At 43.7% G+C, this 15,253-nt stretch overlaps 1 protein-coding gene across 1 annotated transcript in view; it reads right to left on the bottom strand.

Annotated features, from left to right (window-relative positions):
* Window positions 1-15,253, bottom strand: part of AGBL4 (AGBL carboxypeptidase 4) — a 1,125,681-nt gene that overhangs the window by 94,119 nt on the left and 1,016,309 nt on the right. Inside the window, exon 9 of the mRNA XM_040978580.1 lies at window positions 4,058-4,169. Coding sequence (XP_040834514.1) covers window positions 4,058-4,169 — 112 coding nt within the window. The remainder of the gene's footprint in view (window positions 1-4,057; window positions 4,170-15,253) is intronic.

Here is a 15,253-nt window from a genome sequence, read left to right as displayed (position 1 = left end):
TTCTTCTACCTCTTTCATTCTATTTTGGAGACTCATTACTGTGTTTTTAATTTTCTCCACTGTATTCTTCATTTCTGACATATCAGCTTTCATTTGATTCGTTCCCAGTGTGACATATTCCTTGAATTCCTTGAATGCCTGCCTCATTGTTGATAAGAAGCTTTATAACAAGTGTTTTGAATTCTGTATCCCCCATTTTCTCGATGTCTTCCTCAGTTAACTCTGAGGTTAGCAAAGATATTTGCTCCTTTACAGGGGAGTCTTCAGTAATATTCACTGTGCCTCTGTCTCTTCTTTTGCTCTTGGTCATTGTGCTTCTGGTTTTCAGATTCTTCTCCTCATGAACAGGTTTCTAAGCTGTGTCACCCACAGGTCTACAGTTCGATTTTACTAATTGCAGTTGGTACATGGCTCTTTGTTTGCAGCCACTTGTGCCACTCCCTCCAGTGAGTTCCAGGTCTGGGTTTTTATGTTAAATTTCCACCGTTGTCTCCTAGGCCCCAGTTCCTGGTTCACCACTCTCCACTTCCTGTGGTACCATACTGAGGCAGTACCATTGTCTGTACTACGTTTCTCCCAGTTCCAGTTGCAGTAAGTCCCAGGATTAGGGAGACACCAGGTGGCCTATATAGCTAGGTAGTTGGTGGTGATGATCTTGCTGGAACTTGTTGCCCATTAGGTCTGAGGGCCACATGGACCTATTTTGACCCATACAGTGTCATATTTGGTATTATTTTCCTGTGGGACCAGTGCAATCAACTGATCTCACTGAGTTCTTGCCGAGATCAGCACATGTGCAGTTCACAGTTGTCCCCTGCAGTCTTAAATTCTTTGCTAACTGTACAAATAGCGCCTGATGTGCCACTACTAGAGTTCTAGATCTGCTGACCATCAGGTCTGAGGGCTAGCCAGACCTATCTTGGGTGAACCTGTAGGATGCCATGTTGTTGCAGTTCACTGATTCAGAAATGAGTTCACTCTCAGCTCCATGCACACCCAGTCCTGCACCATAGCCTTTGCCTCCTTAAATAAAATGGTGCCTAATTTGGTTCTAGGAGGCAGACTGGGTTGTGAAATCCATCCTGTCTCTGCAATGCCCACCTGGGTCCTGCCGTTCTGTCTCTGCTCCTGGTCAAATCAAACAGTCCAGCAGGACAGGCAGTTCTTTGTCTGGGTTCACCTCCTGAGCTCCTGGTAAACGTCCCTTCCCACCTTGTTGCTGGTGGAGTTCTGGCTGTTGGTGGAGTTCAGATTACTGTTCACGGAATGGCAGCTGGGTATCATCACTGCAACACCACACCGTTGTGTCTGCTGCTTTCCTGTGTCTGTCAGTCTCTGGGTACCCTTCTGCTGTTATTCTGTCCTCTTCTATTTCCTGAAATGTGCCCTCTCTTCTTCACACTGGCTAATATTTTTCTCCATCTGTTTAAATGTGTCCTTACCCTATTCTGCAGTCTTGATTCTCTACATTTCTAGTTACAGTGTGTGGCACAGGGGGTTAAGCAGCCTCCTGTGATGCTTGTATCCCATATGAACACTGTTCAAGTCCCACCTGATCCATTTTCCATTCAGCTCCCTGCTAATGCACCTGGGAAAGTGGTGCAAGATAACTTAAGTGCTTGAGGCCCTGCCAACTACACAAGAGACTTGGATGGAGTTCCAGGATTCTGGCTTCAATTTGGCATAGCCTTAACTACTGATCAATTTGATTGTGAACCAGCTAGTTAAAAATCTTTCTCTTTCTCTCATTGTTATTCTTCCTTTCAAATAAATAACTCAGCATCTTTTTAAAAATCCTAGAAACTTTTGGATGCCCCTGCTATAAAAACATGTTAAAAGCGTGAAAGGTTAAATATGTTTATCCTTATTATATAGACATGTAACAAAATACTATACAGTAATCCATAAGTATGAATAATTCTTAATGTCTGATAAACATGCTTAGGTGAAAAATGAATTAAATAAGAGAAAAGGAAAAGTATATAAGGAAGGATGGAAATGAGTGGGTGAGGAAAGAAGGAATGGAGAGAGAAGGGAGAAAAGGAAGGAGGAAGGAAAGACAGATCCGACACGGGGAGAGGGCGATGACACTACGTTCCAGGACTTATTGATTCCTGTTTTAGCACCTTCGTCCTTGCTGGAGCCATAGAGGAGTGAATTTTCAGGAAGGAAAATGGCTCATATAACTTCTTCAGCAACCGAGAGTATTTGTTAATATACAGCAAGCTGTTGATCAATTTATTCATGGCACCAACAATTTCTTAATATGCCATAATTCAGCCTTGCTTAGTTTCCATTTTGCAACATCACTAACTGCTCAGTTGTTTGTAAACAAATCAGTAGTTCTAATTGATGAGTTACAGTAGCAGGCCAGAGCCTCTTCATCTTTAGCAGCCCTAACCTTTCCGTCTATCTCCCGTCTTTCCATGTCCCATAATTATCTTTGGGGGTTTGTCTTAAACACCACTTTGTTCAATGATTCACACTCTGTCCCTCTTCTTGGTCCATGTCTGATTTTTAGTATGCCTCATAGTCCTTCTGTGAATAACTATTTTGTGTCTATAAATTATATTACATTTGGCATAATAAGATTTACCATGCTCAATCCAGTTCAGTTCAACAAACATTCATTAAATATCTATTACGAATGTTTGAAAGCAGCAGAAGAAGGAATGGTGATTATATCATGGAGTCTACAGTTAACACATAGCCTTGAGTACGAGTACCCAGCAGACTGTGGGCACTTCTTAACAAAGATAGCAGCAGCTGCTCTCTGCAAAGAAAACTGATCAGCAAGTTTTAAAGAGTTGAGGGAAATAAAGGGATTTGGTAAAACACTTTGTTTTATAGACAAAGAAGATGAACTGGGGAAGGAAGCAAATACACATAAGAACTGGCTGTGCAAGTCCTGACGCAGTCCTGGGCTGAGAGAATGTGAAAGAGTGTGAGGGGACAAAATCCACATGGAAGGATTCAAGTTACTATTGGGCTGCATCACCAAGATGCACACACTGCAACTAGTCATTTCATTTATTTTTAAGCATGCATTTCAGTTTTGTCAGATAAGCTGTTGCTCTTCAAATTGGGATAGTCTGTTGGCATCTTTGGGAGAGTACATGGAGTGATTTACCTTGGTACCTCTCTGAAGCACCGCAAATCTGGGGCCTTTGCTATTTTAGAAATCACAAATCTAGTCAAGAAATTCAATTCTATTTCTTCGTGCTCCCTTCCTCTGTGGCCTACCTGACAAAAGCTCTACCCTGCCCTCTTTCTCTCCGACAGCTCTTCAGAGATGAAGTGATTGTGGCCTTCCCCTTTTCTCTGTGCTGTGGAATCCCACTGCCTTCTATTTCTTACAAGAAAGGACTTTCCCCTATGGATGACCTTGGTATGGGCACCCACTCTCCTGGGAGTCTAGTGTTCCCTCTCTTCTGGTGGAACAGATTCTCCTGTCTAAGAACAGGTACCATTTTATCTCCCAATTCCAATCATGAGTGTCCATTTAGGGCAGGTCAACTCTGGAGCCTGAGTTGACTTGCCCAAATTTGGACCTGGCTCTTGGGATAGGCCAATCACAGTTCTTTTGGAAGTAAAACTGGAAAATGAGAGGAAGTCACCATAGTTAATGGGAACTACTAGATGAGACATTTGGCATCACGTTCCCTACATGTAGAGGAGGTCACTCTACAATTATCAGGCATGCCACACACCCTGGTTACTCATCTAAGAAATAATCTATTTGCTTATACTAGCTTGAGTTATGTTTATTTAGCTTGTCACCAAAGAACTCTCCCAAATAAGGGTATGTACCAGTATAGTTCCATCATCCTATAAGATATCCACTAAGAAATTCAGTGCGTGTGAGGGGTCAGAGAGAGAGGATTGGGAGAAAGTACTTCTTGGGTCTGTGAAGTTCAATAAGGAGAGACCCAGTCCTCCCCTGTTTTGAGCATGTATTCTTTATTCTTATCACCCGGTGGACTTCCCAATGCAATATTTTCCTTTCCCAGACCAAGTTGTAAGAATCATCAGCAACTGAGGGCACTCTGTTACTCACCGGGTCATTGTACATCTGGACAATGAGCTGTTTCACCCCATGCAGGGTTGGATGGGCCCATGGAGATGGATCCAGCCAGTGACGATTCAGATCAAACCCCATCAGAGAGCACCTGGGTAGGACACAGATAAGTTAGTATAGTTAGAAAAACCCAAGTTTCTCATTTGCCAAAATACAGGTAGGAGTAGGATCCATGATTGCAACACATATATAGCATTTATTGTTTTCCATGGATAAATCCAAGCACTTTTCATGTGTTTATTTATTCAATGCTAACCCTAAGAAGTCTATGACCATGAAAATACCCCTTTTATGTAAGAGAATGAACCCCAGGGTGATTAGCATATATGAATATCTCTTTGAGTACTACCACTTCAGTGTCCACAGATATGATTCATAGATAACAGACATGCCTTCTACATAGTGCGGTAGATAGAAATGACAAGGCCAAATTCTGTACAGTCCCCATGTGTCTCTTTGCTTCACACATACAGCTAATCTTTCTGTTTCTGCTTTCAAAATATATCAAATAGGTTTTCATCACCTTAACTGATGCCATCATGAGATTGGACCAAGATGCAAAGTACTGTATGACCTCTTACCTGATCTTCTAGCGTCCATTGCTACCCCTTCTTACCTCACCTTCCATCTGTCTGCTTTCCACACACAACAGCAAAGGTTACTCCTTAAAACATGTTAGGTCATGCTCCTCTTGTGCTTACATGGTTCCCTGTCATATGCAGTATAAAACTCAAGTCCATGCAACTGGCCATGAGCTCCCATGGGATCCACTGTTTTCACTCCCCAACTAGAGCACCTATCGCTAACTGCTTTACTTTCTCTGGCCTCCTTAAGTTCTTTAGACACTCTCAGTGCCTCCTGATTCTGAGTTGTCCTGCACAGGCTGCTCCCCTCTGCCTGAATTCATTTCCCCTTGGAAATCTGGGGGAAACATCCTCTCACTTTCAAATCTTTGTTCAAATATCGCCATCCTGGTGATGCCCACTCTATGAGTCCTGGAGATACTAAATAACTTTAGTAGGACAAGTGCAATTATGGCACCCAGTTCTTCTCTCCTCTCTGTTTCTCCAAGTCCTTAGGACTCTGTCCCAGTGCCTCTGCCTTCTGGGCCATAACGCTCTAGAGGTCCTCTTCAGGCCAGCCTAGGTTTGAGGTACAACCTCTGGAAGCACTGCACTTATTCTTAATTCAAATCACCACTCTCTCTTCCATCTACCCTCACTTGGTTGCCTCCAGCATGCATCACACAGATCTCACTATGTTCCTTTATTGATCAAGATTCATCTGATGGATTCCATTTCATATATAACATCTAAAAATAGCATGAGTTTCTCTACTTCGTTAAGCAGCACAGTCTAACCTCTTCTCAGCTTACTAAACTTGCATTCCCACCTATCATACCACTCAAACAAACTAAAGAATTCATTGAGGACCCACCTCTCTTTTAAGATGCTTTGGATATGGAGAGACAGTTGGAAAATAATAATAGCTTCCCCTGTCACTTAAAATAGCGTGAGGGGATGCTGAGGGGGAATCATTCATGCTTCACGGAGACATGGGGAAATGGTGTCATTGAGAATAAGTGATTTAAGTTGAACCTTCTGGAAGGGTGGAATTTTGCCAGGTATTGAGGACTGAAGGAAAAAAAGAAGGACAATAAGAGGCCAGCAGGATTGGGGTTTGATTAATTCATACACTATATGGTCACAGATTGGAGTTGGTGAAGTTGTGAAGCTAGATGTGGAAGGCCTTCAAGGTCTGGCAAAGAGTTCTATCATTTTGTCTTTGCTATGTTTGCCTCAACCAATTTGTGATGTTGGCTTCTTGTTGAAAATAGCAAGAACACAGAGACTCCTACATGCAGGTCACAATCACAGGAACACAACTCACAGGACACATACTGATACTGTTTTGTCCCAATAATTGAATACAAAGTAATAATACTTTCAGTCCTGACACCAACCCCATGAGAGAGGTGCTGTCAGGGTTCCTGTTTTGAGAATGTGGAAACTGAAACAACAAGTGTTACCAACTTTGTTTAAGAAATTATATCAAGATTGGTGCCCACATAGTCTGATTGTACACAGATATTGAACCCACAGACCCTGTGCCTGGTGACAACAGGGATCAGTCAGTTTCTGGGCTAGGGCCTTTCAAGGACTGTGGCATTGTATGGACATTCTGTCTGGATTGTTGTGTCAGTATCCAGCCTTTCAAAATGGCATCTTTACCCTGTAGCAACGTTACAATTGAGGTTAGAACTAGATTGTCAGAGCGCTCCATCCAGGGCTTAGAGAGTATGAGTCACCCGGATGGCCTTCTCCCTTCCGTTCCTGGTCTCAAAGTAGTGGTAAATCCTGGAACACACGTGGTGGTGCACAGGCTAATTTTCTGTCCTGTGACGCTGGCATCCCATATGGGCACTAGTTCATATCCCAGCTGCTACACTTCAGATTCAGCTCCCTGTTTGTGACTTGGGAAAGTAGTAGAGAATCGCCCAATTCCTTGGGCTCCTGGCTTCCAGCTTTGAATCAGCTGAGCTATGGCTGTTGTGGCCACTTGGGAAGTGAACCAGCCAATGGAAGACTCTCTCTCTCTCTCTCTGTGTCTCTCCTCTCTCTGTAAAATTCGCCTTTCATATAAAAGTAAATAAATCTTTCAAAAAGTGGTTAATCCTAAAGAACATATTTCTTCTCTCCTCATCTCACTCTCTCCTCTTGAATGGAATTCTCAAGTGTACCAGTTGGGAGCTATGCACTGGGAGGTACTCACAGCTCAGCTTCTGCAGCAGGAAATCCATCCTTGAGCCAACACACATTGTAAAACAAAGCACACAGTGGAAGATCAGCGAATCCTGCATTCCTGAAAAATTTAGTCAAGACCTTGTGTTCATGTGCCTCTGAGGTGTTTCTGTTTCCTTCACTCAGTGCTGGGGGTTGCTAGAATACGGAGATTGGAGAGCTAATAAGGACCATCCGTCTCTGCTACACCAGCTTTCTCCTTACATGTGCATCTTTGCGTGGTCCCTGAGAGGACTAGGAAAACCATGTTTCCTCATCCCAATGTTGCTTCTGTCCTAGAGGGCATCAGAGACAATGATGTGGAATTACCAGGAATATTCATAGGCTCCATATTCTCAGTAGAGTTTGGTTGGGTTCCTTGACCTTCCTGGAGCCAGGCTGACCTAGGCAGTTCATCACTGGGGTGTGTGTGTGTGTGTGTGTGTGTGTGTGTGTGAAACAATGCCCTATGGTATACAAACGAAAAATCAAACTCTACTGCAAACTTAGTCCACCATCTCAGGCAATGGCCCTTGCCTTCTTAAGGTCTAAGTTTTTCATCTAATAGTTAAGAGTCCACTGTGAATTGTATCTGCTCCTACCTCCAACACCACTGAAGAGGAGCTCACAACACTATGTCCCCCTATTCCCAGGTTTCCATGAGGCATTGGTGCCTAGACACCAGTCATTCTCTCTGCTAAACAGAGGAGGGATCATGAAGCTCATCTCCTGACAAAAAAAAAGTCATTTCCTGACCTTAAACTTGCAAATTAATTCTCTTTTCATTTGTGTTACAATATGAACATGTTTCTTTGTTTGGAAACTCTTTGTAACTATTGCTGTAACAGCGTTGTAATGTGACACATTTTCCCATTGTCTGAACACTTCTCCCCATTATTTCCTGGGCCTTTTTCTCCACTATTTCAATTTATGCTATTTTTCAATGCTATATTATTTTCTAAATGCATTGTTGAACACCCTGATCCCTAAAATGTTTCCATATTTCAGACTTTTTCCTTAGAATAGATTCCCAAAAGTATAATGGCTTGTTAAGAGGACTATATAATCTTCTTAAAAGTAAAAAATAATCCACAATATCAAAAGTAACAAAGGGAAAAAGGACAGCATCATTTTTCTATCACTAAAAGTTAACTGTTTTAGAGACCAGCACAGGTGGCTCAAAAAGCTAATGTTCCACCTGCTAGTGCTGGCACCCCGTGGGATGCCAGTTTGTGTGTCGGCTGCTCCACTTCTAATCCAGCTCCCTGCTTGTGGTCTGGGAAAACAGTCAAGTATGGCCCAAGTGCTTGGGACCTTGTCATCATGTGGGAGACCCAGAAAAGATTCCTGGGTTTGTATTGGCTCAGCTCTGACCACTGAGGCCATTTGGGGAGTGCACAAGCAGACGGATGATTTCTCTCTTTTCACCTTTTCTTTGCTTTTGTAAATCTGTCTTTCAAATAACAATAGGTAATTCTTTTTGAAAGTTGACCATTTTTAGCCTTTTGGTGTGGTTCCTGCCATCATTTCTCTCTCTGAATTGACAACAGTAGGTGCAGCAGGAGCTCACATCTAACTTCTAACTCTAATTTCATCCTCACTTTTGTTCCATTAAAAGTACAGCTATTACTTTATAAATGGGGAAACAAAAGCTTGGGAATGTTAAGCATTTTTTTCTAAGGTCTCAGAGCTATAATATGTTGGAATCTGAATCTGAGCTAAGGTCAACTTGATTCTCAAAATCTCACCATTTTTTTCTTTCCTGATTTTGCTTTCTGACTGTGCTAAGCTTTCTCTCAAGAAGGAGATATTTGCAAGGGCAGAGACATTTGACATATTGGCTAAACCCCCAGCTGGGACATACCTGTGTCCCACACTGAAGTACCTGGGTTCAAGTTGTTGCTTCATTCATGTTTTCTGCTCTCTGCTAACGTACGCTCTAGGAGGCAGAAGGTGGTCGTCAGTGTAGTTGAGTCCTTGCTACCCATTCTGGCAACCTGGTTAAAATTCCTGACTCCCGGCTTCAGCCCAGTTCAGCTGCAGTTACTGCAGGCGTTAGGCAGGTGAGCCAATGGGGAAATTGTTGCTGCTAATCTCTCTCTTTCAAGTAACTTAAAAAGAAAGAAAGAAAGAAAAAACCAGAAATAGTCAAGGCTGTGATTAGGGTCTTTATCTACAGGCTTACACAGACGGTTCTTAGACAGTGTTGCCTGCAATATTGTTACTGCTGAATGATTAAGGACAGACCAAGACCCATGCACACTCATCAGCAGTTCGCCCAGAGTCACTTTGTTGGCACATGGTGGAACAGCCTTCCCTTGCAGTATTCTGCGGTTTGAATGCTTGCACTGTTTTCAGGAAGATAACTCAAGGCAAACTCTCTGCTTTTAAGAATGTCTGGGTACGCAAAGGAAAGGAGATTGGCTTAGGGAACAAGGATGAGACAATAATTAAATAAACCAACTCATCAGTTTCATTTAGTACCTACTGTATACCACATTCTGTGGCAATGCTGCTGGAATGGAGTGATTGATAGGAGATGTTTTCTGTCCTTGAGAAATATCCAAACTAAAGGTATTGAAGACATGCTCACAGGCTTAATCATTGACTATCCAGATCAGCGTTGTAAGGATTAAAGTGGATAATGCCATAACAAGTTTGCCTAATCATACATCCTGGCATATATAGTAGCAACCCAAAAATCTGTATTTCTGTTTTTATTGTACTTTGTTCCTATATGTGTGACATGGGCTGACAGCTTTGCAGTCTATAGTGGCCAGCAGCAGTAGTCAGGGGTGGCCTTTGCTTCTAGTCTGGGTACTGGAAATATCTGAACTTACATTCATGCTGTGCTTTCCTTTCCTGTAGTAGGCTCTAATTCCTACATCCTGGGGAGTGTGTAATAAGTAACTGGGAGGTTGAGTGGCCTGAGCTGGCTCCTTTATCATTGCAAGATTCCAGGAACATGACATTGCCTTGTTCAACATTGTAAAAGATTCTTCCTTTTTGTGAGTTTCAAGTCAGAACAAGAGCAGGAAACCAGGGTCTGGGAATAGGCTCTCCTGTCTAAGACTTAAACCTGGGACTGGTGGTGGGATGTGTGGGTTCCACTATGGAAGAGAAGTAATCCCTGCCCTTCAGTGTGACTTTAATAACTGTTTCTTTTTTCCAAACCTGGTCTTCAGTTTCTGCTTGTTTCTATAAATGCCTTCTTTATAAATTTCTTGCCAAACTTCAACTTTTGAATAAGGTTTATTTATTTTTATTTGAAAGGCAGATTTTAGCAGAAGGAAGAGACAGAGAGATCTTCCATCCACTGGTTTACTCTCCAAGTTGCAGCAACAGCCAGAGCTGAGCTAATCTGAAGCTGGGAGTCAGGTGCTTCTTTCTGGTCTGCCAGGTGTGTACAGGGGCTCAGGGCCTTGGGCCATCTTTCTCTAATCTTCAGGGCTTTCAGCAGAGAGCTGTATCAGAATTGAAGCAAGCAGCAAATGAACTGGTTCCCAAATGGGATGCAGGCACTTGCAAGCAGAGGATTGGCCTGCCACCATGTTGGTCCCTAGGTTTCCCTGTTTGCCGGAGTCAGTCCTTGTTAACTTAGCTGAATGCATCCCTACCATGTGGTCCTATGGGCCAGTTTAAAAAACCCCAGCAAGCCCTATAATGTCCTTTTCCCAGTGGTTGGCTTTAAATCAAGGAAATCACCAGTTTGAGCCCCCATTGCAGTGTAAAAATTTGAACAGGAACATTGTCCTTTGTAACAGGACCTAATTCTAGATCATTGTGTCCTCAGAGGTGCTTTGTTCTGCGCCTCCCCTCTGCACTCAGCAAGGTCTTGGTCAGGTCACCAGCTGGCCCAGACCCAATCTCTGATCTGGAACCCACTACCTTATTTCCTTCTTGGACAGCTCCATCAGGAAATTGTTACTGTGTGGCTGAACTATGTCTCCCAGTGGATTTCATGTGTTAATCTCAGCATTGCTTCATAGAGTTGCACAGAACAATGACGCTTCATTAAGGAGTTTGGGGGCTTTGGGACCCACAGTAAGGTTTAAATTCTGGCTGTATTGCTCATCAGCTATGCAACCATTTAAAATTTTCTTTTTCAAGTACCCCTCTGGGTTTCTGCTTTATCATGTGTATAATGAGGATGACGACCCTGACCTTCTGGATAGTGTACATCAACTAATGTTTGTAAAGGCTCCAGAGAGTCTTCCAAATGAAGTGAACCTGAGTAAATGACACGCAGCAGTGAAGGTGGCAGTGGTGGCGACAGTGGCATCATTGAGACCATCTAGACTTGAATCTCACCTTCCTCTATACCCTCCCTGCAAACATGGGGTAGGTGCTTCTCCTCTGCTCTGGAATCTTCCATTAGAGTGGTTCACGATGTCATCACTATTGAGTCTGTCTTCTCCACTGGACCATGCATTCCTCCAGTGCAGGATGTCTTATTCATATTTGTGCCCCTGTGCCCGGCCAGGAGCCCAGGTCACACCACAGAGTTGCTGCATGAACATTTCCTGCCTCGTATGATGGCATTCTCACCAGCAGTCAGCCGGGCAGGGGACTCCATTTTTCAAGGGGGAGAGTGGAGGGCCAGAGAAGGCAAGCTAGTTCTGGCTGCCATATGAGCTGTGCTCCACATGGCCCTGACTAGAAGCCAGGCATTCTGGCCCTGGGCCCTGGGTTCTACCCCCTCAGCCACGCTGCTTCCAAGATGCTTCCTTGTTTGAAAATAAAAGGCATGTTATTCAAAATCACAGGGAGAGTGTCAGGAGAGAGAAATTCTGAAAGATACACACACCTCTTGATCCAAGGTGCTGATGAAAACCAAGTGTCACTAGCTGTTCAAAGGCCACTTCCATCCTCAGAGGAGCCTTGACTTCTTTGGGAAACCCTTCGGCAAGTACCACCTGCACGGGAACCTTTTAAGCTGATTTTTAAAGAACTCTTCTGGAAAGCAGTAACTGGCTATTTACTGGAAAAAAAAATCTTAGGAAAGAGGTAGAGGCCCTGCAATGTGTGGCCAGCTTGGGAAAGCCCCTGCCCCTCCCTGGGCTCTGAGCTTCTCTTTGTAACATGATGTGGTTGAACCTCACCCACGGAGGTCTCTTCCAGATCGCTCACCCATGGATCCTAAAGCAGTGTGGAATGACAGGCTTTGGTTCCAAAGTAGGGGACTTTGGAAGAAATATATATTTCCCCTGAAACGTCAGATTAAAACACACAAAAAAGTCATAGATTCTAGAAAAAAGATTAGTACAGCTTGAAAAGAAACACCATCTTGTCAAAGATGATCAGTTTCTTAACCCTAACTGCATGAATTTCTGAACACTTGAAATATGGATGGCATCCAGTTGTGAATTTGTTCAAGCATGACCCTTTCAAGCAAAATATAGGTATGTAAAAAGTTACATAAGCAAGAATGGTGAGAAATGATGCAGATCAAGAATGTCTGTGTCTGTAACTGGTTATAAGCACCAGTGGACCAAGATTGGGGCAGGTTTTTTCTCTTTAGTGGTCTCAGGAGCTAGAAACAGACACCTAAAGACAGAGGAGTAGACAACGTGATCCCAGGCTACCTAGCTGGTGGGTCTAAGATTGCCAGCTGGAGTCACTGAGTGTAAGATTCTGGGCCCCTGCCTTGGGTCTCTATCCCTGATTGTCTTTCTATGTTGTCATTTTTACACTGATTATTCTGCACAAAGTCAAAATCAAAAGCCATGTCCTGACAAGAATGGAGGTCATTCATGGCACAATATTAGGACCATTACAGAATGAATGGAGGACAGACTTGTATGTTACTGCCATAAAACATAATTCCTTTCTCTTGAGTATCTTTACTTTCTTCTTCCAAACTGTGAGCTCCACGCATCTTGTCCACTTGGAATCCAACATTACATACATATACTCAGGGCACAGAGGAGGCTCAATATCTCTACTTATCACACAAGAGCAAACAGGTGCACAAATGTATGAATAAATACCCTGCAGATCTACAGCCACAGGTAAATACCTGCGGACTTGTTATTTGGAAAAGGATTTAGATATCAGTTAAATACTAGATACATTCACAATAATCAAGCATGGTGGATATTATTCATCTTCATTTTATAACTGAGCAAATAAAATTATAGATTTGACCTTGAAAAGACCACTTGAGAACTACTAGGATATAGAGCTGGAATTCAAACCCATGACTTGTTGTCTTTGAGGTCTCCACAATCCCCCCAGCTGTCTGTGAGCCATGAAGGACGCACTAAGCAACTTGTTTTTTCTGCTTTCCCTGCCTTGGTTTCCTCCTCCCTTGCCCAGTGGCAGTGACATGAATGGTTCCAGAGAATGCTATAAAAAATGGCAAGTAAATAGCTCTGTCTTGAGAAGGGCATCATGCCTCACCCCTGTTGCAGTAATGGCAGCCAGAATGAGAACAGTGATTTCACTTCCTCTCCTTATGATTTGCTTTTCATCTCCTTTAAAGGACAGAGAAAAAGGCAGCTTGGCGGTTTCAGATCAATCTCGCCCTGAGCGCCAGGAATCTGCGTACTCCTGGGACCCTTGGCATTGACAAGCAAAGATGTATGGGGCACATGTGCAATTGTCCCCCAAACACAGCAGTTTTTCAGCATTGCCAATGAGCTGAATTGGATTAAGTATATTTGCACCAAAAGCAAAATAAATATTGCTTTATTTAATGTCACTAAAAGGCTGGGATTCAATTGCCCTTGGCCTGAGGCACCTTCCAGCTGTATTGATTGGACAGTGTCAGGTTACCAGATGATCTGTCATCAACAGCCACTGCAGAATGCTTAGCAGGTGGGTTGGGCTCTGCTGGGGTATGGATGGAAGGCAGAGGTGATGTCCTTTGTCCCAACTCAAGGGATGATCACAGCACATCTGCTCTCAGTCCTAACACGTATTCCTTAGAGCAATGTGACAAGGAGCTGTCTCTGATCAGGACTGTGAAGATAGCAATACAGCTCCCAAATCAGAAAGACTTGAGTTTCCTGGATCTGCCACAGGGTTGCTTTGTGACCTTGTTCAAAGATCTCAAAGTGCTGGGAGGGCAGAGACAGAATCCCTTCCTTTCACCACTGCGTCTTTAAGGCCAGCACTGTGTGATTCACAGCCCATTCTCATTTGAGCTGTATACATAGAGGCTCAGAAGGTTAAGTGCTTGTCCACAGTCCAATAAGGACAAAGGGCAGAGGAGGACTTGGATGCGGTCTGGCTGACTTGAAAGTCTGTGCTTTCAGCCTCACTCTACTCTCCAGTCCTGGGAGTCTGGTCGGAGCTTGACACAGGAGCTGTCTCTCACGTGAGGAGGCCTGGAGACGACAGTGTTACATTGCTTTTCTAAAGATGTGTTGATTCCTTTGGAAGGCAGAATTAAAGGAAGAGGAAGGAGGAGAGGGAGATGGAGGCAGAGATAGAGATCTTCCATCTGCTTGTTCATTCCTAGTCCTGATCCTTACAAGCAAGACTTGGCTGGACAGAAGCCAGGAGCCTGGAACTCCATCCATGTCTCCCATGTGGGTGTCACAGGCTCAAGTTACTTGGGTTACTTTCTGTTACTTTCCTAGGAATGTTAGTAGGAAGCTGGATCTGAAGTGGAATATGCTCATATAAGATGCTGGCATTGCAGATGGCTGCTTAACCCCACTGTGCCACAATGCCAGCCCATACCCCTATGTTTTAAGTGTGGAAAGTAAGTTTCAAGTGAGGAATTAGAATGAATGCAAATTGACAAAATGTATACCCCTTGAAGCTAAGTCACAAATAGGTGCTCCTGTGGGTGAGTGAAGTACAAAATGATGTCACTTGCTTGGGGAGCTGAGTCACAGTCCCTGTTAGTCCCTTGACCAGGAACCTCTGCTACAGTGTGCAAACCATGCATTTTTATGGTGCAGTCCTGCCTGTGCCCAAGGTTCATAGTCAAGCCAGGATTAGCACTCACATTTCCTGCCTCCAAAATGCAGCAAGGTCTCTGATCTTGAATGGTGCATTTTTTTGGCAAAATGTTAGGGGAGAAGAGTGGTGCTCAGAGTTCACTTAGAAAAGGGATCATATTCAATCTGTATTTTCTGGGGCTGCCTGCCCTCTCCTAAATTTTTTCCTGCTGGACTAGGAGACGTTTTGCTCAAGTGATCCCTCTTGCCTACTGAGCACACACCCTAGGGCTGTACCTTCTGCCCTTCTTGACTCCTGCTTGACATCAACGAACATGGAGCTCAGGGGGTTTCCAGTGTTGCAAAACCTCAGCCAATTCTTGGAGCCAGTTACCACTTTCAAGAGCCTGAGAGTCTGTGAGACTCAATCCCCACATTGCAAAGATGGGGAAGCTGAGACCAAGAGGGTAGGGGTGTTTTCCAAGGCCATTTTGAGGGAACTG

The sequence above is a fragment of the Ochotona curzoniae genome, unplaced genomic scaffold (assembly GCF_017591425.1).
Source record: "Ochotona curzoniae isolate NIBS_2020 unplaced genomic scaffold, NIBS_Ocur_1.0 contig_291, whole genome shotgun sequence".
Lineage (NCBI taxonomy): Eukaryota > Metazoa > Chordata > Mammalia > Lagomorpha > Ochotonidae > Ochotona > Ochotona curzoniae.
Note: the sequence above shows the minus strand (reverse complement) of the source record. Positions and strands in the feature narration are given on the sequence as shown.